Below are 23,572 nucleotides of genomic sequence, written 5' to 3' on the forward strand. Positions count from 1 at the left end.
ACTCCAGCCAATAGCAGGCCAGGCTCCATCCGCGCTGCTGATTGGCTCCCAGATGCCGCAAGTTGGCAACTCTGGCAGAAACTTAAAAACTTGGATTTGCTGGGCAGTCGCAGGCTGAATCTAAACGTGACAAAGTGAATGTCTTTTGAGCGCAGCAGCCCCAAGCCCATCTTTTGTTTTTTGCCTAACCAAAGCGCTAAATTATCTATGCATATTGACCGCGTGTCCCAGTTCTTGCTTGAAGCAGGAACTCAACTTTTTATGAATGGTCCATTAGCATTTGATTGCAGGAATCATATCGTGTCAACAAAAGAATAAAACAAATACTTAGGATGGGCAAGTCACTGTGCTAAGCAACTTGCACAAAAACTGAACTGCAGCTCTAACTTTCTGAGTTACAATTCAGCTGGGAGAAGATTTAAATACATTAAAAGTTAATCATTATAAATGATTATAAATGTTATTATAAATGAGATACATTAGAAAAATACAATAAGAACTGACACCCAGGTTGCAAGCTGCTTGCTAATTGCAAAAAAAAAGGTGATATAAAGTATGAATAGAAACAAAGAGAATTAGAACTGAAGGAGCAAAGAAAGGAGATACGGAGGGAAGGACTGAAAAAGCTCCAAGAAGATGAGAGTTTTGAAGGTGGACAGGTCAAAGTTAAAGTTGTATTTAGGAAAACGTGAGAAAGGAAAGTTGCTTATACTTCAGTGAGACATGAGTGGTAAGGGGACAGAGAAATAGGAGTATTAAAATAATTTTTAAGTAAGTCAAAAAAGTGGGGCACCTGGGTGGCTCAGTCGTTACGCTTCTGCATTGGGCTCAGGTCATGATCCCAGGGTCCTGGGATGGAGCCCCGTATCGGGCTCCCTGCTCCGCGGGAAGCCTGCTTCTCCCTCTCCCACCCCCCCTGCTTGTGTTCCCTCTCTCGCTGTGTCTCTGTCAAATAAATAAATAAAATCTTAAAAAAAAAAAAGTTGTTCAACGAAGTACTTGTAATAGGGAAAATTTTGTGTATTAGATATGTAGGACGTTTTCTGTAGTCTAGTTCTCCAGAGCTCTGTCCAATATACTTTATGATTGAAATGTTCTACGTGGGCACTGTCTACTAGCCACAAGTAACTTTGAGTACTTGAAGTGTGGCTAATGCAACTGGGTAACTGAAATTTTTATTATTTTAATTATAGTTCATTTTATTTAATTTAATTAATTTTTATTTTAATTTAAATAGTCACAATTACCAGATGGTTGAATGAAACTATTCTAAGTGGTACCTATGAATCTGTTCTATGATCAACATATTTAAAATGTATATGTCATCAAGTTGAATGAAAAGGGGGGTGCCTGGGTGTTTCAGTTGGTTAAGCAGCTGCCTTAGGTTCGTGTCATGATCCAAGGGTCTTGGGATCGAGCCCCAGTTGGGCTATCTGCTCAGTGGGGAGCCTGCTTCTCCCTCTCCCTCTGCCACTCCCCCTGCTTGTGCTCTCTCTCTCTCCTTCAAATAAACAAATAAAATCTTTTTAAAAAAAGTTGAATGAAAAGGACCAGGTTTGGGGGGGGGAATCAGGTGTTAAATATAATTCTCAAACTCAAACAAAGACATGCAAACTCAAGAAAAGGAAGGAGACTACCCTTTCTCTAGTGCCTTCCACATGCCAGTGTAGGTGCATGAATACATTATCAGTAGCTAGTAGCCTTACAGCTGGAAAAAATGGACACTCTGGACCTTATTCATACAGAACAATCTGAAAATTACTAATTGATCACCAATACATATCAGTGGTAAAGCCTATTTAAAAATTTCAAATAAGGCAAAACATTTTTACTTAAATATAATGTATGAAGACTAATATTGATAACCAGTAAATATCATTGTAATTATATCATAGTTTGAGAACTTTTGGAAAACAATGACAAGAATTTACGATTTTCTCCTTGCATTTCAAAAATAAGTAACAATGTCATCTCTTGTTTTTTTAAAAAAGAAATTTATTAAGAATTTTGGAAGAAAAACATCAAGGGAAAACTGGATTTCACGTGAAATCAACAAAAGTGTTATCATTCTAATAATTGTACATTATAGGCTGTTGTAAAGCCTTGAAAAAATTTAATCTGCTAATGCACAGCACATCTTTTCTCTACTACAACACCAATTAATAATCATTGTTTCAAACCTCAGAATTTTTAGCTGTTTTAGCTACATGTGATTTATGTTCAAATATGATTTTATATGATTTGACACATGGCAAAACTGTCATTATTGAGTGATAAAAAATGTTCTACAATTGATTGTGGTGATGGTTGCACAATGCTGTGAACATACTAAAAACCATTTAACTGAACATTTTAAATGGATGAATTGTATGATATATGAATTGTATCTCAAGAAAGCTGTTTAAAATAAATAGATGGAGAAGTCATAAAGTCATTAGAGAAAGTAAATTTATTATTTTCCTTGCATATGTGGTATTTCACATGATTGATAAAGAAATTTTGCTTTCCTAGCATTTCCTGATATTTCTGTTCCTGGTTTTGTTTTATTCATCTTTTATCTCTTCTTTAAGAAAGAAATTAACTGCTCTAAACATCAGCCTCAAATTTTCAGCATACCAATCAGTAATTTTGTTTTACAAAGAATGAAAATTGCCCAGTCTGTAACAGTTCAAGAAAATTATACATTTTCCACTAGATGGCACTGGTGTGCAAACAGTGTTGCCAGAATCTTCAGATTCTCACATCAATAAAATTAACATTGCCACATCGTTTTCATTCACTTTGATTGATCTGGGTAAGACAAAGAGAAGTGGAAAGTTAAAACAAGATACTTCCTTGACTTCCTAAGCTCCAGGGTAAACAGAGTCCTTACTTCACAGATACAGGATGTAAAGCAAGGAGAAATTATCATAATCTTGTGCTAAAGCCAGAGTGAGAACCCACAATCCCTGACTCTTAGTTGCTGTCATACAAGTATACAATATCAAAAGTGGGGGAATGCATACCCTAGTCAAAGGGAACAAGAAAATTGATCTCCATTGTTCCATTGTACACATATTATCTCATTTGATGCCTAAGCTATGAGCTCCATATATATTATCTCATAAAATCCTAAGTATACAAACCCAATGTATTAACTTCATAAGAGAAAGAGAATGATCATTTTGTTTAATACTATATCACTTGAATATAGTACAGTGCCCAACACATAGTAGACAGTCAAAAAATTTAGTCTTTAAATAAGTGGATGAATTAACTGAGCTTAACAACTACCCCATTTAGTGAGTAATACTATTTCTCCTTGCAGCTGAGGAAACTGAAGTTGGAAATATGAAGTGACTTGCCCAAACTCACACAATTCAGTGGCGAAAACATTGAACACAATCCGACATTATTTTGCACTATATATTTACATGTAAGTTTTCCACAATAGAAAGAAAGCTCTCTGAGGACAGGGATCATGTTTTTCCTTTTCCTTATTGTTGTGTCTAGCTCCTTACGCAGAGCTGGCACGCAGTTGGCACACAATAAATAGTATTTATCTGTTTAAGTTCAAAGCATCCCAGATCTTAGCAGCCTGGACTTGAACATTCAAAGAGCTCTACTCCTGGACCACTTTCTGTTTCATTCTTTTCATTTTATTCCAACTTCGCTACAAAATCCAGATCTCGTTTCTGGATTTCTCCTAGTTTCCCACTGACCTCTCCTCAAGTCCCTATAACAAGAAGTCTTAGAAGTAAGTACGCATTCCCACTTTGCTTTCCATTAAGATTTCTCCTAGTCCTAGAGCTGAGCAGTCCACCCTTTCAGCCCTCAAATCCCCAGGGGTGTCTGTGGGAGTTGAGCAGATCAGCAGACGGAGATGGTTCTGGTTTTGGCTCTGTTATTTGTATCTCTACTATCTTTGGCTATTCCAAGGGCCTCGATTTCCTCATCCCAATTTTCTCAACAAATCAGGCTGGAATTGGATTATCTCAAAAGTTCTTTATAGCTCTAAAGGCTATAGGGTTTTTAACTTTATCCAGTAATGGTCTTCTATTGAGCTTATGACCAAGATGGCAAACTTTGGGGGAAGAATGCTTGGGCTCCAGGGGTGGGAATAAAGCCAGCGCTGGGAAAGCCTGTGCACCAGACAGTGCTGTTCTGGCCACAGGGAACGCGGATGGCACACCTGAGTTCGAGCCTCGTTTCCGCGGGATTGGACTCCCGGACTGGGTCGGCCTCCCCACCCCCCGGACCGCTAGGGGGCGCTGCAGGCAGCTCCCCGGAAGCTGGCACCAGGCGCGGCCGGACCGCGGCAGGCGGCCGACTCTTGCGTCTTCCGGAAGCGGAGCGCCGGACCCCCAACGGCTGGGTGTGCAAAGCGGCGGTGGCGGGCGCGGCGGAAGCGAGGAGACCTGAAGGGGACCCGGGCCTGGCTCCCGCGCCGGGGTGGAGCACCATGGACGAAGCAGGCAGCTGTGCGAGCGGCGGAGGCTTCCGGCCGGGCGTGGACAGCCTGGACGAGCCGCCCAACAGCCGCATCTTCCTGGTGATCAGCAAGTACACGCCCGAGTCGGTGCTGAGGGAGCGCTTCTCGCCCTTCGGCGAGATCCAGGACATCTGGGTGGTGCGGGACAAGCACACCAAGGAGTCCAAGGGCATCGCCTTCGTCAAGTTTGCCCGCAGCTCCCAGGCCTGCAGGGCCATGGAGGAGATGCACGGCCAGTGCCTCAGCCCCAACGACACCAAGCCCATCAAGGTGCAGGTGCCCGGGCTGGGATACCCGCGGGGGTGGGAAGGGATGGGGCCTCCCTGCACCTGAAGCTGTGTCAGCGTGGGGTCGGGGCAGTACAGCCCCTCCTTGGGGCGCACTGGGCAGCGCCTGGCATTCCGGGGGCGGGAGGATGGCGTTCGAGAGAGGGGTGCGGGGGTTTGGACGGTGCGGAAAGAACGTCCGCCCGGACTTGAGCTGCAGAGCTGACTGGGCCTCCCTCCACTCCGGCCGTCACCACTACGCGGCTCTGGACTCCACCGCCCACCTCTGAACCGCCACTCTCATAACCCCGTTTACCATGTATAAAAACAGGTTTTGCTTTTGTTTTTGTTTTTGTGTTTTGCTTTTCTTCAGGTTGGTACTGAACTTATATACAACTTGATAAAAGTGTATGAAACTGGCCTCTCTGGTGTTGGGCGTTTGCCCAGTACCAGACGAAAGTGGACATGTATATAATGTTTGAATCAAGGTGACTAAAACTGCTGCTATTGTATATTTGTCACACTTGTGATTTTTAAAATCCTCTTAACTAAGCCCTCTTTGTGAAAGTAGTAATGGCATACGTTTTGTTATTGCCACTTTTCTTTGAAAGCAACCAAAGTAAACTGCCTCAAGAAGAGCCAAATCAGGGCGCCTGGGTGGCTCAGTTGGTTGAGCGACTGCCTTCGGCTCGGGTCATGATCCTGGAGTCCCGGGATCGAGTCCCGCATCGGGCTCCCTGCTCAGCAGGGAGTCTGCTTCTCCCTCTGACCCTCCTCCCCCTCATGCTCTCTGTCTCTCATTCTCTCTCTCAAATAAATAAATAAAATCTTTAAAAAAAAAAAAAAAAAGAAGAGCCAAATCATTGTGATGGTAGTGTAGTGGTATTGTTATTAAATGCTTCTTTGTATACTCTTACTTCACCCTGGAGGTATTTATATTGTTTCCGCACTTACTTGTGTAAAATTAAGATAACTGACACGTGGCAGGAAGGGTGATTTTGAGAGTTATTTGGCTTTATCTATGCTTTCAGCACAGTGCTTGGCAAAAGGTAGGCCCTCAATATATCCTTATGGTCAGTAGTAGCCAAAATGTCATTCCTTACTGGCTGTGAACTCAGTTCAGGACCCATTCCTGAGGATCTGACAGTTGCTTAAACTGTACCCTCACCTGTCCTGTAGAACAAGTTGCTGTGTATGTAATTCTGTTGGAGACTTCCACAAAATTCTCTTTTCCTCGACTTTTTCCCCCCCTTTTATTCCTCCCATTTACTACAGAAAACTGGTAAGAATATTATTAATACTGACATAAATGAAAGACTGAAAGACATTTCAGTCTCGGAGGTCTTCCCTATACCTCCATCCACAAAAGAGAAGGAGCACAGGAGTATACCAGCAGTACGGTAGACCACCATAGACATTCCCTTTATTTCCACCTCCCCAACTGTCTGAAGTGGAGCAGAACAGATCATCAATAAAATGAATTGTAAGGCCACAGCATATGCTAGATCAGGGGTTGACAAACTTTTTCTGTAGGAGGACAGATAGTAAATATTTTAGGCGCTGTGAGCCACATACAGTCTCTGTGACATGTTCGTTGTTTTTAACAGCCCTTTAAAAATATAAAAACAATTTTTAGATCATGGGCTGTAGAAAAACAGGAAGCTGTGGTTTGCTGACTCCTGTCCTAGATTGGTAATTTTTATCTCCTTCTAATTAAATTAGCCTAGAGGGTTTTTTTATACTTTTGAGTATAACCAGAGATCTCTGGGCAACCCAAAAAGTGCCCCAAATCTCAAACCCATATAATCCCCTTTCCTTGATTAAATTCCTACAAGAGAAGTAAAAGTCCCAGCACTGAAATGTACTCTCCTTTTTAGCTGCAGAGAAGTTACTCCCCAAAATAATTCAAGTTTAAGTTGTTTTCCACATTTTGGTCCACTCAGTTTCAGCCAGAAGTTTGTTGCACTGCAGGACCGAGCTAGACAGTCTAAGTTCATTCTTCAGCAGGTTCAGCTTCGTCTGTCTTTCACTGGAATGTAGTTTCTTTGTGTTTCTTTTTGTTTTTTCTGTATTTCCCGTTAAATTAATTCAGCTTCAACTTTTCTCATGTAGTTTGCTTTTGCAAAGTTCCAAAGGATCTATAAGACACATAAGAAAATTATAGCCCTGGGCCTGCAGCCAGAAAAGATTGGCTAAGTAAGAGTTATTCTGTGACCAACTACATTATCTGGAGGAAAGGGGTAAAGTCTTGGTTTTCAGCTTTGCAAGAATGTCTCTTATTTAGATTCTGTAGTCTGAACATAAAGTCTCAGGAGAAATCTCTATTAGGTGGTTAATTATTATACATGTGTTCTGCTCAGACAGTGCCTGCCTTGTTGGAAATTTGAAACACTCTAGACTTGTAAAATTTAGAAATTTGTGATCTGATGACACCTCCAGTCTCAAATCTTGAGACTCTTTCTTTTCCCCCAGTGTCTTCCCATATTCGTAAAGGTTTCCTATTTTATTTTTCTATTGATCATTCATTAGTGATACGTCCACTAGACTGACTTTCTAATGGGTCATTTCTGTATTGCTAAGTACTCTATTACTAATACCTCATACACTGCTAGTGTAAGTTTATTGAAGGAGTAACAGTAGACTCTAGGAATATGTCTCCAGCTGTATCTTGTCAACAAGGCCCTATACCTCTATGACAGCTGTTTTCTAAGCAAACATACGATCTTCTGTTTCATATTTTTGAAATCCCATGGCTTTATAAGTTCTCTGTCCTTTGGGTTGCTGCCTCCTACTCTGGAATTCCATAAGTTGAGGTTTTCTCATAACTTGAATGGTATACAGCTGCCCCTTTAAAGTAGAAGAAGGAGAAAGAAACCTTAAGGGCTTAGTGTGGTGATTTATATTAATTGTATTACATGTCTTCAAGTTATAAAAAAACAAAACTAGTCATTAAAATTCTTATCCTTATAGCTCTGTACAAATCCACAATCCTAATTAGAGATTTTAACATTCCTCTAGGATAATATAAAACCAAAACAGTTTTATAAAGTAATAAATAACAATCTAGTATCATAATCCAAGTAATAAATCTAAGTAATCTAATGTCATAGATGATGTTTCAGTAAAACTAAATTGCTAATAGTAGAAAATGGAGCCTCAGGTAGTCCTGTGCATTTTCTTGCTCACATAAATCATTTGGATGGTCCCTGAGGTGATCCAGAATATGGTTATGTTACCTTTTTTAAAGGTTAATATTAGAAAGAAAACAGTTAAAAATAATGACATTCCAGACTTAAACCCAACTATATCAATAATTACATTAAACATAAGTAGACTTAATGTGCCAATTAAAGGCAGAGATTATCAGGATTTATAAAAAAAAGAAAGACCAAACTAAATACTATTTAAAAGAGACATAAAGATACAAAGTGGTTGAAAGTTAAAGGATAGAAAAAGCTTGTGTGATGTCATACAAAATGGTCTTCAACACAAAGAGTATTAACAGAGAAAGGGCAATTTCATAGGAATAAGAATATCAGTCAAAAAGTACATAAGAATCCCACATGTTTATGCAGCCAGTAATACAGCTTCAAAATACATGAAACATTATTGATAGAACTAAAAGGAGAAAGATAAATTTGCAATCAGGTTTTTATACTGCTCTCTTAGTATCTGATAAAACAACTAGATAAAATCAGTAAAGATGTGATATTTAGGTAATACTATTAATCAACTGTAATTGGCATTTATTTAACACTGTATTCAGCAACTGCGGAGTATATACATTCTTTTTCAATGCACTGACTTCTCTTGGCAAACAAAAGTGCAAAAGTAAATGCAGACATTGGTATTATATAAAATGTCATTGCAGTAAAGATTGCTTTAAAAAAACTTTTTGACAAAACGCTATTACACTGTGTTTAACCTAACATGACTCTCACACTAATAATGAAGTAAGTATACTTAAGAAATAGGAAAACAGTTAACTGATTTTTTTTATATTATGTTTTGGATTTTGTTTGTTTCTTAGGTTTTCATTGCTCAGTCCAGATCATCTGGAAGTCACCGTGATGTTGAAGATGAAGAACTTACGAGAATATTTGTTATGATACCAAAGTCCTACACAGAAGAAGATCTGCGGGAAAAATTTAAGGTACTTATGTTTTCTAATCAGCTAGCATCTGTGGTAACTTACAATCCTAAATTGGTTGTATGGTTATTAAATCTCAAGTGTTGTTTGAGTTAGATGATTAGATTGCTGGTAGAGAATTAAGGAACTGTTTTTAAGTCACCTATTTCCATCTAGTTTTAAAATATTAAACCTAGAATAAACTAACTTAAAAAAAAACATAAAAACTGAAAAATATTAATGATGGTATTTTCCCCCATATAAGGAAAACACAGATTCAGGAAAATAAAATATAAAGCCTGGAGTTTTAAATTAGGTCACATACCTGGTAGGTGGTGGAACCTGCTCTTGGTCTTTACACTTTCAAAGTACCCTCTCACCACTCTGTTGCTCTCATATAGAGGGGAGTCAAGCAAGCCTGAGTGTGTGAACTGTATTATCTAGTATTGATTATAAGCCTGTGGCATGTAGATGTACTTATTCACAGAAAGGCTCATCTTTTATAGAATTTTTGTCCTAAAATTAAGCCTTTGAAGGAGTTCTATGTAAAGAAAAAAAAACTACAGCTCTGAACCGTATAGCAAGATTATAGTCCATGAAATTTGAAGAGAATTTTAAATCTCTTTTTAGCCATTGATTTTTATATATGTGATATACTTTCACAAAAATTATTAAAAAGCAATTCTTAAATTGTTTTGAGTTGTAATTTTTCATCCTTTTTCTAATAAGTTTCCCAACACTATGAATCAGGTGGGCAACAAGCAAGAAAGAAAAGAAACAAATAGTGAAAAGTAATTTTCAAACTTTCTCTGTCCTACCCCAAGTAAGAGTTGAATAAAATATCTCAAAAATAACAACTACCAAAAATATATATTCCATACTTCTTCCAGTAGTAAGAAGGAAGTTTTTATCTTATATATTTATAAATTTTTATCTTTTTCTGAGTGAACAAATATGACATTTTTATCCAAATGTATAATAATTAAGTTGCTAACTGGTTACGTGAGAATTTTACAAAATAAAAAATAAACACTAAGGGGGCACCTGGGTGGCTCAGTTGGTTAAGCATCTGACTCTTGATTTTGGTTCAGGTCATGATCTCAGGGTCGTGAGGTGGAGCCCTGCATAAGGCTCCACACTCAGCTCGGAGTCTACTGGAGATTTTCTCTCTCCCTCTCTCTCCGCCCCTCCCCCTGCTCACACACATACACTGTCTCTCTCTAAATAATAAATAAAATCTTTAAAAAAATAAATACTAAGAATTTGTATCCCATATTTCTACCAACATTAAAAGTAAACTTTTACCCATATTTTTCATATAGAGAATTGACTTTCTGAGTACGTCAGTCTGTTTTAGTGATACACTTTGAGAGGCTCCTCTTCAAAAGAACACATAATCAGTTATGTCCTGTTAGAAGGCAGACAGCTGTAGCTAATGTTTAGTGTGTCCCAGACCCTTTAGGTCTATTAGTTCATTTAACTCTTAAAATAACCCTTTGAAGTAGGTACAACTTTTAGCCCCATTTAACAGGTAAAGAGATAGGCACAGAGAAGATAACTAAACTGCTCAGTTAATAAGGGACTGAGCTAAGATTTGGATATGGAAGGTTCAACTCCAGCTTGTAATCACCACTGAGCAAGACTTTGGAGCTTTCCAAACCAAGTACACATTCTTACGTGCCCTCCATGACATGGGCAAATTATTTGATTTCTCAAAGACCCAGTTTCCTTGTCTGTGAAATAAATAGTATAACATATATAGATATACAAATATGTAATATATTGTGTGTATATACATATATGTACATATATACATACACACATACATATTATATATATATCCTTGAAGAACTGTTGTAGCAGTAAGATAATATATGTAAAGCAAATGCTCAGAAGATGAAAATGAAAATCATCATTATTTTGGTTGTGTTATCATTTGCCTATATCGTTAGTATGGTTCTTTTTCTAGTGCCTCATTAGTTTGTGACATTTGGATTCTGTTATTAAAAATGGCTGTAAATTCTAATTCTCATTTTTAGTTTTGCCAATAAGGGACACAAATAAACTTTAAGTTCTGAAATAATCTGTTCAGTTATTGATTTTGACTCCTCTAAGATCATTTCTTTTAACTCTCATAGGTGTATGGAGATATCGAGTATTGCAGCATTATTAAGAATAAAGTAACTGGAGAAAGTAAAGGTTTGGGTTATGTTCGATACTTAAAACCATCACAAGCTGCCCAAGCAATAGAAAACTGTGATCGAAGTAAGGATATGTTCATTTAACATATTAAAGACTTCTTAAAAACTCTTAATTATTCTAAATAACTGAATTTAACACTTGGTTTTGCTAATAACCATACCTGCTAATTTAATCCTAGCAACGGGAGTTTAAATATATGTATATACCTAAGATGAAAATTATTTGGGGGCTGTGAGTAAGTTTTCATTGAGGCACTGTCTTGAAGAGAAATATGAGCAATTGCATTAACTTAATAAGTGAAAATACTGTTGCCACATTTTGGTTATTATTTCTATAGTAATTTAAGATTTTTAAGTATTAAAAAATTGACTTACCCTTTCAGGCTTTTTTAAAGAATATTTTTTCTTTGTATTAAAAAAATCTCAAATTTTCTGTTATATTTGTTCATGTTTAACCTAAACCTTAAATAGAATTAAGTATATACTAATAAACATAAAGGTTGAAGTTGGGACTTAGTGTAATATTTGCCCACATAGGTAACTAAATATATATTGGGTTAATTTTGAGCTAGAGTGACATTAATTGAATCTTTTGCTGTTGCTGGTATATATAATGAAGAATAAGAATTTTAAAGAAGCCAGGGAAAATATCGTTTGTTGTCATACTCCTGGTTATATTGACCTTGAGAAATGAGGAATAATTAAATTGGTAGGTTTTAGGGTATTATAAAGATCTATATGTACGGAGAAAGAATTATTGCTAATCAGTAGAATTCTTTTTTTTTTTAAGTTATATTTTATTATGTTACGTTAGTCACCATACAATACATCATTAGTTTTTGATGTAGTGATCCACGATTCATTGTTTTCATATAACATCCAGTGCTCCGTGCAGAACGTGCCCTCCTTAAATAACCTTAAGATACACACCAAAATTTCCTCTCAGATCCTTCTGAATTTCTCAGTCAACCAGCATTAATTGAGTACCTATGGTATACTCAGCAATATGTTAAGTAAAAAGATACAAAGGGAATAAATATATAGCTTTTAAGGAATTTAATTATATTGGGTAGCCAAGATCTAATAGACAAAAAATAGTTAAAGAATAATAGAAGAATTTTTAAAAGGCTCTTTGAAAGCAGGGAGTATGTTTTATTTGTCTGTTTCTGTCATTCCTAGTACCTAGTACTGTTAGTTATAGGCCCTCTGTAAGGATTTATTGAGATCTCTATCAAAGATACTGCCATTTTTAATAGACTCAATAAAAATTTGCCAAATGAGAAAATGTTTAAAAATGTGTGGTATGGTCCAACAGTGGTGAGAAACAAGTGCACTGAGAGCATGAGAACAACCTCTAGAGGTAAGATTGACATCTGGTATAGAGTAGGCAGGAAAGAGGGTGAGAGCAGTTTTAGCAAAGGCACAGAGCTAGGAGTAAACATGTCTTTGCTTAATACTGTGAAGGCAACAGTCTGAAGAAAGCGTAATAATCCTGTTGAGAAATTAGGAGATAAAGTTAACTAAATACATTGGCACCATATATGGGAGGTTATAAACAGTTCAACCTCAGTTAGGATTCCCTTGTAGATTGTTTTAAAAGCAGAAAAATAACTATTAGGACAGTTGATCTAACCACAGTATCAAGGATGGATTTCCAGAGAAAGAATTCAAAGTGACTGGTTTTATCCTTTTAGGAGCCACTGAATAATATGATGAAAGCTATGAACCTTCTCCTTTGAAATATGCCCATATGCACATATACATAAGCATTGTGTTTTAAGTTTCAGAGAGTTCATGGAACCTTCCCACTTTTTGAAGCTCATCTTTGAGCCCCTACTTAAAACCTTTGATCCAGAGGCACAGAGACCACTTAAAGAGTTGTTGTAATTAATTGAAGGGAATCTGACTTAGAAACAAAGGCAAAGAAATTAGAGTAAAAGATAACATCTTGTCAGTGTATTTCAAAGGAAGAATCTTGCTAACTGGTTGAATGTGAAGAGCCCTATAGGATTTTGATGTTGAGCCAGGGAGAACGAGCCATGATGTTTTTTGTAATAGCGGGGAGACTGGAAAGGATAGGATAGAATTGCTGATCTTTCATGTCTACATTGACCCATAACTTGAGATTCTTGCACTTTTTATTTATTCTTTGCCATCTTCCAAAAAGCAAGTAAGTAGGTCTGGTGCAAATGGCCCTTGTGTAGATTTTGTTTTATACAATTACAGTTAAAAGCTAAGCACTAGCAATAAAGTATATTTGCAGGTGTGTTAAATTTGCTATGAAGTTTGAAAGTCATAGATTCTCTTTTTCAGGTTTTAGGGCAATCTTGGCTGAACCTAAAAATAAAGCATCTGAATCCTCAGAACAAGACTATTATAGTAACATGAGGCAGGAGACATTGGGACATGAACCTAGAGTAAATATGTTTCCATTTGGTGAGTAAGTTATCCTTTATTTTAATAGTATAAGTAGTATATACAATTGGATTTGGATTTCATAAAATATTCTTTAGTCTGTAAACCTCACTTAGTGAATAAAAGTTAGTATGGGGTTTTTTGAGAAGTTTTTCATGACTCCTCATGGTCTTAATATTTAACACTTGTGTAACTAGTATTTAAGACTATGTGTAACAGAAAACTATAATTGGAAATTATTATATTATTATATAAATATATATTATTATATTTTATGTATAACAGAAATATAATTATATGTATATATTATATATAATTATATATTTCTATGTGTAACAAAAAATAATAATTCCAATTATAGTTTTCTGTGGTTAGTTATGTATTATCTAAATATTAAACTGCATCACTGCCACTTTTTTTGAGTGAGCTTCTGCCTCTGTGTAGGACCAAAAAGTATGAAAGACCTATCCTGATATCCCCTCAGTGTGAGTCCTAAGATTTTATCCCTAAGGTACTGCTGCTTTAAAATTAGGGCTAGAGAAAGGAGAGGAATGACAAAAGTAGAAGTTAGCCAAAGGGAGAAATGAGTGATGAAAGTAAGTCCTATAAATGTTATTTGGCATAAACTTTCTTTTAGGTGAAACCCGTACCATATTTTGCAGTTTTGTATACTAAACATATTCGTCTGAAGTTAGACTACACATTTCTGCTTATATTTCTGTGTCAAAGGCAGGGGAGTGGGAAGAGTTGTCTGTTTTTTCACCATTGGTCCCTCTGATAGTGCTAATGACCAAGAACATACTACAAAACACAGTGCCTTGGTCCAATGCAATGGACTTAATGACAGCTCATCTTCCTTGTACCTAAAATGTTGACTCTATAGAAATTAAAAGATGTACTTTTTTTTTATATTGTTGGAGAACAACAATCTGAGTTTTCAAGTTTCGACAAGAATGATAACAGAGGCCAAGAAGCTATCTCCAAACGCCTATCAGTTGTATCAAGAGTTCCTTTCACTGAAGAGCAGCTTTTCAGTATTTTTGATATAGTACCAGGATTGGAATACTGTGAAGTTCAACGAGATCCTTATTCTAATTATGGTAAAATAATGTCTATTACTTTTTAATATACTGTGTTTTGTTAAAATGTCTTTTCTCCAGTGGCACTTCTTATGTCAGATACTCTTTCTTTGACAACTTTATGTTTTCTTTTTCTCCACTTTAAACTTTCAAATACAATGATACCTTAATAAATAAACCCCTGAGAATATATCTCCTTTATATAAGTCATTTATTTTTATTTATTTAAAAGATTTTATTTGTTTATTCGACAGAGACATAGCGAGAGAGGGAACACAAGCAGGGGAGTGGGAGAGGGAGAAGCAGGCTTCCCGCTGATCAGGGAGCCTGATGCGGGGCTTGATTCCAGGACCCTGGGACCATGACCTGAGCTGAAGGCAGATGCTTAACGACTGAGCCACCCAGGCACCCCAAGTCATTTATTTTTAAAGAATATTTTAACTCCCACAATATAGAGTGTTCTCTCTTTCCAGTTGTACAACCAGAATACCTCAGGATGGGGTCCCTGTACTCCTGATTAATGCTAGGCAAAGTTCTAAAACCCTTAAAGCTTCCTCCTCGTCCCTAAGTGTCTCTTTTTTTGTTGTTGTTTTTTTAAACTTTATACCTCAAAATGAAACTCCTTCCCTTCATTTCAAACATCTAATTACTCTACTTCTCTCTCTACTTCTTCCCAGTCTTAATTATAGCAAGGCTCTGGGGCGCCTGGGTGGCTCAGTCAGTTGAGCGTCTGCCTTTGGTTCAGGTCTTGATCTCAGGGTCCTGGGATTGAGCCCCATGTCGGGCTCCCTGCTAAGTGGAGAGTCTGCTTCTCCCTCTCCCTCTCCCCCCCCCGACTTGTGTTCTCTCTCTCAAATAAATAAATAAGATCTTTTTTAAAAATCTGAAGCAAGGGGCGCCTGGGTGGCTCAGATGGTTAAGCATCTGCCTTCGGCTCGGGTCATGATCCCAGGGTCCTGGGATCCAGCCCCACATCAGGCTCCTGGCTCAGCGGGGAGCCTGCTTCTCCCTCTCCCTCTGCCTCTCTCCCTGCTCATGCTCTCACTCTCTATCTCTGTGTCTCAAATGAATAAACAAAATCTTAAAAAAAAAAAAAAAAATCTGAAGCAAGGCTCTAATATCAGCCATTTGAACTTATTAACTAGTTAATTGGTTAAACCTAATACCTAGTGTTGGCTTAACCATCTTCATAATTTTTTAAGGTTTTTTTTAAGGCTTTTTGAAAATGGAGTTATTGTGGCATAATGGAAAATGGTTGGCATTCCATTTCACATTAAACTCAAAATGCAAATCCCAGCACTGGCACGTAGCTCTGAGACCTTGGCAGTTTGCTTATCCTTTCTGAATCTCTTTCTTCATCTGTAAAAGGGGATTATTAATACCTTCTATGCCAAGGTTAGATAAGAATTAGAAATGCTGTATGTAAAATACCTAATGCAAGTCCTGGCACATAGTAGGCACTCAGGAAATCTCAGGAGCTTATTGGTTTGTTTAGAGAATTGGAGGGGTGGTATAGAGAAGTCATACTTGGCATCTCTTCTAGTACTATAGATACACTCGATTTAGTCCTTTCCGGGTGTTATGGATGTAAGGGGAAGTAGGAGAGTGAGTCAGGTCATCAGGCTGGCAGGCCTGGAGTGGTACCAATTTTCACACAGACACTTGCACTTACTATTACTCTACCCAGCGCTCGTCTCTTAGCACGACTACCCGTCTGAACCTACTTTGGACCATCTCCAACCCTAACCCAACCTTAGACTATCATTCTTTATTCTGACTCTAAGGCACACACTTTGTGCTTTTTGGCCCATTAATTATTATGTATAATTCTATTTATTTTGTATTTCTTTCCCTTTTATCTGGTATGTTGAAATGTATTTGTTCCTTTACCTTCTATATCGTTTCTCTGGTTGAGTATGTCTGATAAATAAATATATGTGTTATTGGGCACCTTTTTATTAGTAGAGGTATCATCATAGAGTTCTATCTGAATTAGTTTTATATGTTCATTTGCTATCTGAATTTTATTTTCATTAAAATGTTGGGGTGCTTGGGTTTAGAAAGGAACATGAAATTATAACAGTGTTTTCCCCCAAGTGGGTTATATTGCATATATTGGTTATTATATTATATTATATTATATTATATTATATTATATTATATTATATTATATTATATGTATGGGTTATATATTACGAAAACTTTTTGGTTCTGTTACAGGCTCATGGGCTGTCCATATATGGACTCCAGTATAAAATTATCCCCCCACTACAGCATCACCCTCCTGAATTGAAATCTATTTCCTTAGCTGAAAGCTCTCCAAAGAAATGTGAAATATGTGACTTCTAATCTGAGAGCCTCTGTTCCCTACCTTTTCTTTTTCATAAATAGCACTTTTCCTTTCTCTAGCACTGCAGCAAGCCTGATGACTGTATGCTTTTATCAGGCTATATATTCTCCTCATTTCATTTCCTACTCAGTATGACAGGGAAAATTTTAAAATTTCAAAGCAGATTTCAAAGAATAAAAATGTAAGAAAAACTGTTTGGCTTTAGGTATATCTATCATATAAGAAACACCAATATCCTAAAATTAAATTCATTGGACAGAACTTACTCTAATAATTACACATTTTCCTTAAAATATCATGTTTATATTTTTGCCAAAATCTGGTTTAGACTTTGTAGGAACATAGCTGTTGCACATATGTATAAGAAAACTTTGTTTTCTGACCCATTTGACTCTGTGTTAACTAGTTATGTGATTACAGGCTATTTCTATATTGTTTGATTTTGTGGCAAGACAGGCTTTGGTACCTTGTGTTCTTTTTAACTCCTGATATTCTCTACTTTGTTTTAGGTCATGGAGTGGTTCAGTATTTCAATGTAGCATCAGCTATTTATGCAAAATACAAGTTACATGGGTTTCAGTACCCTCCTGGGAATCGGATAGGTGTTTCCTTCATTGATGATGGGAGTAACGCAACAGAGTAAGTACTATCTCAGGAGGGTTTACAGCAGGGCTTTGGGTATACATGATGTGACTTGAAGAATAAGAAGAGAAAGCAGTTGACCTCTTGGGTGAGGAAGTCACACAAAATAAGTTACAGGTCAGAGACTGAATATTTCTAGTTTTCTGTAAATTATCAGTTCTTATCTTTAGTCTTCTCAGAAAAATGGCAACGCAGATGGTAGCAGCACAGCTTGCATCAATGGTGTGGAATAACCCAAGTCAGCAGCAATTTCTGGTAAGTAGGTAAGAATTTAACCTCTATCATACATCAGTAGGCTATAAAATAAATGTGGCCTTTGTTTATTACCTATGTAAGAAAATTTTCAGAGCTACAGTACAAGATCACATAGAAGTCATGATATAGATCTCTTTAGCTCTTGGCTTAAAATCCTTAAAGTGCAGTTTTTCTTATTTTGTACCTAACTCTTCAACAGCAATTTGGAGGAAATTCTGGATCACAGTTGCCTCAAATCCAGACAGACGTTATACTTCCATCGTGCAAAAAAAAAGCCCCTCCTGAAACTCCTGTGAAAGAAAGACTTTTTATCGTGTTTAATCCTCATCCTTTACCTTTAGATGTATTAGAGGATATATTCTGGTAAGATTTCAATTCCACAAAGTTACATTTATAATATAATTGATTTAAACCAGTCATTTAAGCCCTCTCACAAACTTGAAACTTCCTATATCTAATACTTATCAGATAGAAATGATTTGTTCTGTAGTTTAAAAAATTCCTTATTTATATCACCTTTTAAAATATATGATCATTTCTTTCTCTTCTTTATTATTTATACATCTTAATTCTCCACACAGAATTTCCTGTTACTTTGTTTTGAAGACATAAAACAGTATTGTTTTGGGGCGCTTGGGTGGCTCAGTCGTTAAGCGTCTGCCTTCGGCTCAGGTCATGATCCCAGGGGCCTGGGATCGAGCCCCGCATCGGGCTCCCTGCTCGAAGCCTGTTTCTCCCTCTCCCGCTCCCCTTGCTTGTGTTCCCTCTCTCGCTGTCTCTCTCCGTCTATCAAATAAATAAAATCCTTAAAAAAAAACAAAACAGTATCATTTTGAAAAATTGCATGCATAAAATGGACAAATCATTTGTTTCTTGATAGAAAATACATCTGTGTCGACCTTTCCTCTAGAATTCTTTTTATATAACTTTTCCTTAGTGATTGTAATACAGCTGAACAGAGTAGCATTTTCTATTTTGTCAGCACTCTGTTGGATCCTTAAGGATTATATTGAGTAAACAATTACTTGATTGTAAGGAAGAGTACATAATAAGTGTAGAAAAAGGAAGGCTCTTGTTTATTTTTGTGTTTTTAATAGAACTCCTTTAATCTTAACTTTTTTCTTTTTGGTATTTTTCCTATTTGCCTTATAACAGGGTTAGCAAAGGGAAAAAAAAAATAAGCTCATTGAAGAGCTGCACAAAACATCAGTAGTTCGAATATTTTGACTTATTTAACTGATTCATGTAGTTTATTTCTTGAACATTTCCTTTGCGCCAGGCAGTCATCATGCTAAGTGCAAGGGACATTGTGTAAACAAAAGATATGATGTAAATAAGACATAATAGTTCTTGTCCTCTGAGAGCTAATCTCATGTAGGAGACAAACAAGTGAATAGGATACTACAACCTAGTGAGGTTGGTGTTGTGAAAAGGAATGTCCAGGCTATGAAATACATAAGGGGAGCATCTATTTCTGAAGTTCTAAGAAGCAATGTATAATGGAGACCTGACAGATAAAAGTAACTTAGCTAGAGGAGAAAGGATTTGGGGGGCAGGGGTGGTTATTTCTGCAAGAGAGAATGTGAAAGGAGATGGTTAGAGTATAGAATTTGAGAGACTGGGAGGGAGGGTGAAGTGGGAGAGGACAAGGCCTATGTCAAGAAAGACCCACAAGCTATGTTAGGGAGTTTGTCTTCACCCCTGGATGGGATTTTTAAGGAGGAAATGATCAAATCTCTGTTTTAGAAAGATCGCTAGAAAGACAGGGTAGAAAATAGATTAGAGAGGGACAAGCCCAAAGGGCAGGGAAACAAGTGAGGAAGGTATTAGAGCATTCCAAGGAAAAGATAATGACCAGCTGAATGAGGAAAGAGACCTGAGTGAGAATGAAGAGAACTTGACTAATAGAGCACGTGTTTGAAAAGGAAGATTGACTTGAAGATTGGATGTGGGGAGAGGAATGGAAGAGGAGTCCAGAATGGACCCCAATTTTTGGACCTAAACAGTTGTATTTTTATCAATTTCATTTGATTTTTTTTTTTTTAACTTTGTTTCAGTCGTTTTGGTAACCTGATCGAAGTTTACCTCGTGTCAGGAAAAAACGTGGGGTATGCCAAGTATGCAGATCGAATAAGCGCCAATGATGCCATTACTACTTTACATGGAAAGATCCTAAATGGAGTCAGACTTAAAGTTATGCTGGCGGATTCCCCAAGAGAAGAATCTAACAAACGACAAAGAACTTACTGATTCTTGAGGTAAGCCCTTTTTAGTCTGAATTTTAAAAACACGTTGGCTAAATATTATAGCAAGAGGAATATGTATAGAGTTTCTTTTTAGGGATTTGGAAGCTGTCAGTTAAAAGCATTGTGACTTAGTGCTTGGCTAGTAAAACCAAAGGTTGGGTTAATTTCACAATATATTTTTTTTAAACTTGAACTTTTTAAACTTAAATGTTTTCAGTGTTTACTGGGAGAATGTTTTTGCCCTTCTACAAAATAAAATCAGATTTCAATGTAGAAAGTTAAAGTGGGTTTTTTTGTTTGTGAATGTTTTAATATTAAGAATTTAATTTTTTACCATATGTTTAACTTTAAAATTGAAATAGTGCTAAAGATTTTTAATTTAGAGGATTAATGTCAATGTCTTGAGTTATAACTTAAGGTAATTTGTAATAACCTTTATAAAAGAGTGTTTTGACATCTCACTAGTGAAATGCCTAAAAAGCAATATCAAATAATACGTCTTTTTGGACCTTTTGAACCTAGATGTTTTTCTCTGGACTTGTATTTGTGAGTTGTGCATTAAAACCAGACATTTGAAAAGTATTCTCATGTGTATATATGTATTAAAAAAGGAACCCTGCCAATTTACCAAAAACTCTTGTCTATTATAATGATACATACAGCCATATGAATTTCTTTTTCTTTTAGTTTTCAGAGATCAAACTTATATTTCTTTTTCTGTGATAGTCAACACATATCTCCATGGCTTAGGGAAACATTCTTTAAAGTAGAAATGTTCAACTCTTTCACTTTTTTTATTCTGGAAATGAATTCTGAGTTTCAGGGGTAGCTGAGAGTTTCCCTGTTCCCACACACACCAGCTTCCCAAGTCCACTGCTGGTCAAATGGTAGCAGTTGGCAAGCACTTTAGATTGACTTGGAAGTTACTGACTTGAAAGCAAATTTCTTTTACCTCCGTTTTCTTTCTGACCAGTTATGGCGACTAGCAGGTATCAGAGTGAATTGTCTCAATCCTTACTGCTGATGACCTTTTTTCTAATAGAGCAAGTCAGGTGATTAGTTCCTCCTTCCTAGAAGGCAGTTGGCAATAGGAAATGCCCATTGGGCCCATTATGAATAATCCTAATTTAAAAATGTCTTGCAATGTTTTATTTAATTACAAAATTCATTCCCATTACCCAATACAATGTAAAAATATTAAAATGCCAGTGAAAAAGAATTAGCAAGTCCTTCTTAAAACAAAACTGTTTACATTTACAAATAAAATGTTAAGACCTGAATTCTGGTTAGACAAGCTATCTTCTAAAATAGCACACAAAAATGTGTTTGTGTCTGTGAATATTTTAATATATAGCTAACAATTCTTTTATTCAAAGAATCTTTGTAAAAAAGATTTTACAAAGAACCTTTGTAAAAAAGGACAGTAATACTGAGTTCTTAATATGGGGAAAATATATGAATTACTCTTGTGGTTGAGCCTTTCCTAGTGATTATTTGTATAGTATAAAAATATTAAACTTAAAAATCAGAAGATCTGGCTTGGAATTCTAATTCCGATGTTTAACTGACTTGATTGGGCAGATCTCTTCACCTTTCTGAGGCTGATTTTTTTAAATAGGGTTATTGAGAGAAAATTCATCAGCAGAATTCCTTATAAAATATAATAATGTTTTGCAAGTGTGAGCTAAAACTTGCCTTGGTGATTTCAGTGAATCTTTGACATGTCATCTTACCAGAATGGTCAGAAACTAAAAGTGTAATGATACAAAATGTGGCCAGCTGCTGCTGTGCAAATGAAGCTTTATAATACCACGTTTTCCCTGTAAAAGTGATGTACATTTATCCGTTCCCTACATCAGAGGAAGTACCTATTCTTCAGCATGACTATTCATAAAATATAAATCTATCCTTTTTCCCTTTATTGAACCATTGTACCTATTCAGAGCAAAGATAAAGTAGGTTCAGGTTAGCTAAAAATGGTAGGACATAATCAGCTGTATTGGTTTTGAATGTCTTAAAAGTTGCAGCACGTTTTTTAAATTTATTTTTGCGGTAGATTTTCTGTTTACTGTGGACTCCATGAGATTCTCCTCCTTTGTTGGTATATTAAATAAATGTATTATTTTAAGGTTCAATAAAATAATATGAAAGAGTTTCCCAAATTTTACAGATTACAGCAGGTGAAGTTCTTTGGGAGGGGGAGCATTTTTTTTATTTGTTCCCTTGATTTCAAGGGACAAGCACCACTCATAAAGGCTGGTTCCTTTTGTCTCTGAGAAATAGGCCTAGGATTAAGTGAGCTACACCTATGAAATAGGAAAAGAAACTGGTCTAAGAATATAACTTTGAAAGTAATTGAGTTCTATTTTGAACTGGGTTTAATGTACAAAATATGTTTCTCTTTCTATTTGAGGAAAATAAAAATTTTAGTATTTCAGAGCATCCTGATTTTGTATTAATTCACAGCATTTTCCCTTCAGAAATTCAGTACCTGCTTGCATCGTCCTTCTGAGTAAGTTTGGTTTTGCTTATTTGGGGACATCTGTGATTAAGTAAGCAGATAACATTGGTTATTTTGAAATAAAAGAAATTCCTAACATTTTAGGAATACTTAAATACAATAGCTGTTTCCTTTCAGGTGATGATTTTCATACTTCTGTTGTGTTCTTTCTACAGAACAAAGACTAAATAATGACATAATCCTCAGCTGACTGACTGAAAATGTGACTGGACGCACTCCCTGTGGACAGTTGACCGCTTTTTTTTCATATACCTGATAGTCTGTGCACAACATTGTTTTGTCTGGGGAGCACGGATTGTTGACATGTATTTTTGAATTCACACTTCAGTGCTAAAACTAATATAATAGTTGTTTCTTAGAGCAATATGTTGTTATATGTAGCAGAAATAAAGTTTTCTTTGCTTGACTAAATCATGCCTTATTTATGTGAAAGAAGAGAATAAAACATATAACAGTGTTTAGAATTTGACAAAATGACATATTTCATTGATTTTGAGATGCACATTTTTTCACATTTTTATATTTCTGAAATTGGACACATCTTGATATCAATTGTGTGCCATACTATAATTGACAACCGGTTTTTATTCCTTAATAGAACAGAAACAGAGGTGCTTCCTTCAGTCAGTTGCATCTGAGATTCAATAAAATATGGTAATTGCTGCTCAACCTACACATGCAGATTGGCTACATACTTACACTTAATCTGAGGCAAGAGCCAAAAGACATATCAGAAATATTTTATACTGTATTTTTATAGTTATGCCAAAATTTGTTGGTAATTTTATAAAGATCTTTGAAGATTATAGAGCAATGGTAATAAAAAAAAAGAGTTCTAGGTTATTATTGACAATAAGTTTAAATAAATGTTAGTGGCTTTGCAGGAGGGTGGACATTTTCCCTTATAAACACAAGATATAATGGCCACTGTAAAAACGTGACACGTAAGTAACTTCAGAACAGACTATGATAGAAAGAATAGTCATTCCAAAAAAGG

General features: G+C 36.3%; 1 protein-coding gene across 6 annotated transcripts; it reads left to right on the top strand.

Annotated features, from left to right (window-relative positions):
• The first annotated feature begins 4,288 nt into the window (after positions 1–4,288).
• Positions 4,289–22,566, top strand: RBM45 (RNA binding motif protein 45). 6 transcript variants are annotated; one of them, XM_064586749.1, is made up of 10 exons: positions 4,289–4,747; positions 8,768–8,890; positions 11,005–11,131; positions 13,381–13,500; positions 14,394–14,582; positions 17,421–17,550; positions 17,724–17,808; positions 18,008–18,171; positions 19,866–20,066; positions 22,521–22,566. In XM_064586749.1, exons 1-9 carry the CDS (start codon positions 4,442–4,444, stop codon positions 20,056–20,058), a joined length of 1,437 nt encoding a protein of 478 aa, XP_064442819.1. In that variant the 5' UTR covers positions 4,289–4,441; the 3' UTR covers positions 20,059–20,066; positions 22,521–22,566. The 6 variants fall into 6 exon arrangements, with proteins under 6 accessions (XP_064442819.1, XP_064442818.1, XP_064442820.1 ...); XM_064586748.1 differs by having other exon boundaries at positions 22,535–22,566; XM_045868455.3 differs by having other exon boundaries at positions 4,293–4,741; positions 13,381–13,503; positions 14,403–14,582.
• The last annotated feature ends 1,006 nt before the right edge of the window (positions 22,567–23,572 follow it).

Source organism: Mirounga angustirostris, unplaced genomic scaffold, assembly GCF_029215605.1.
Source record: "Mirounga angustirostris isolate CCGP_5_RB_7025 unplaced genomic scaffold, mMirAng1.0.hap1 SCAF_3, whole genome shotgun sequence".
NCBI classification, from domain to species: domain Eukaryota; kingdom Metazoa; phylum Chordata; class Mammalia; order Carnivora; family Phocidae; genus Mirounga; species Mirounga angustirostris.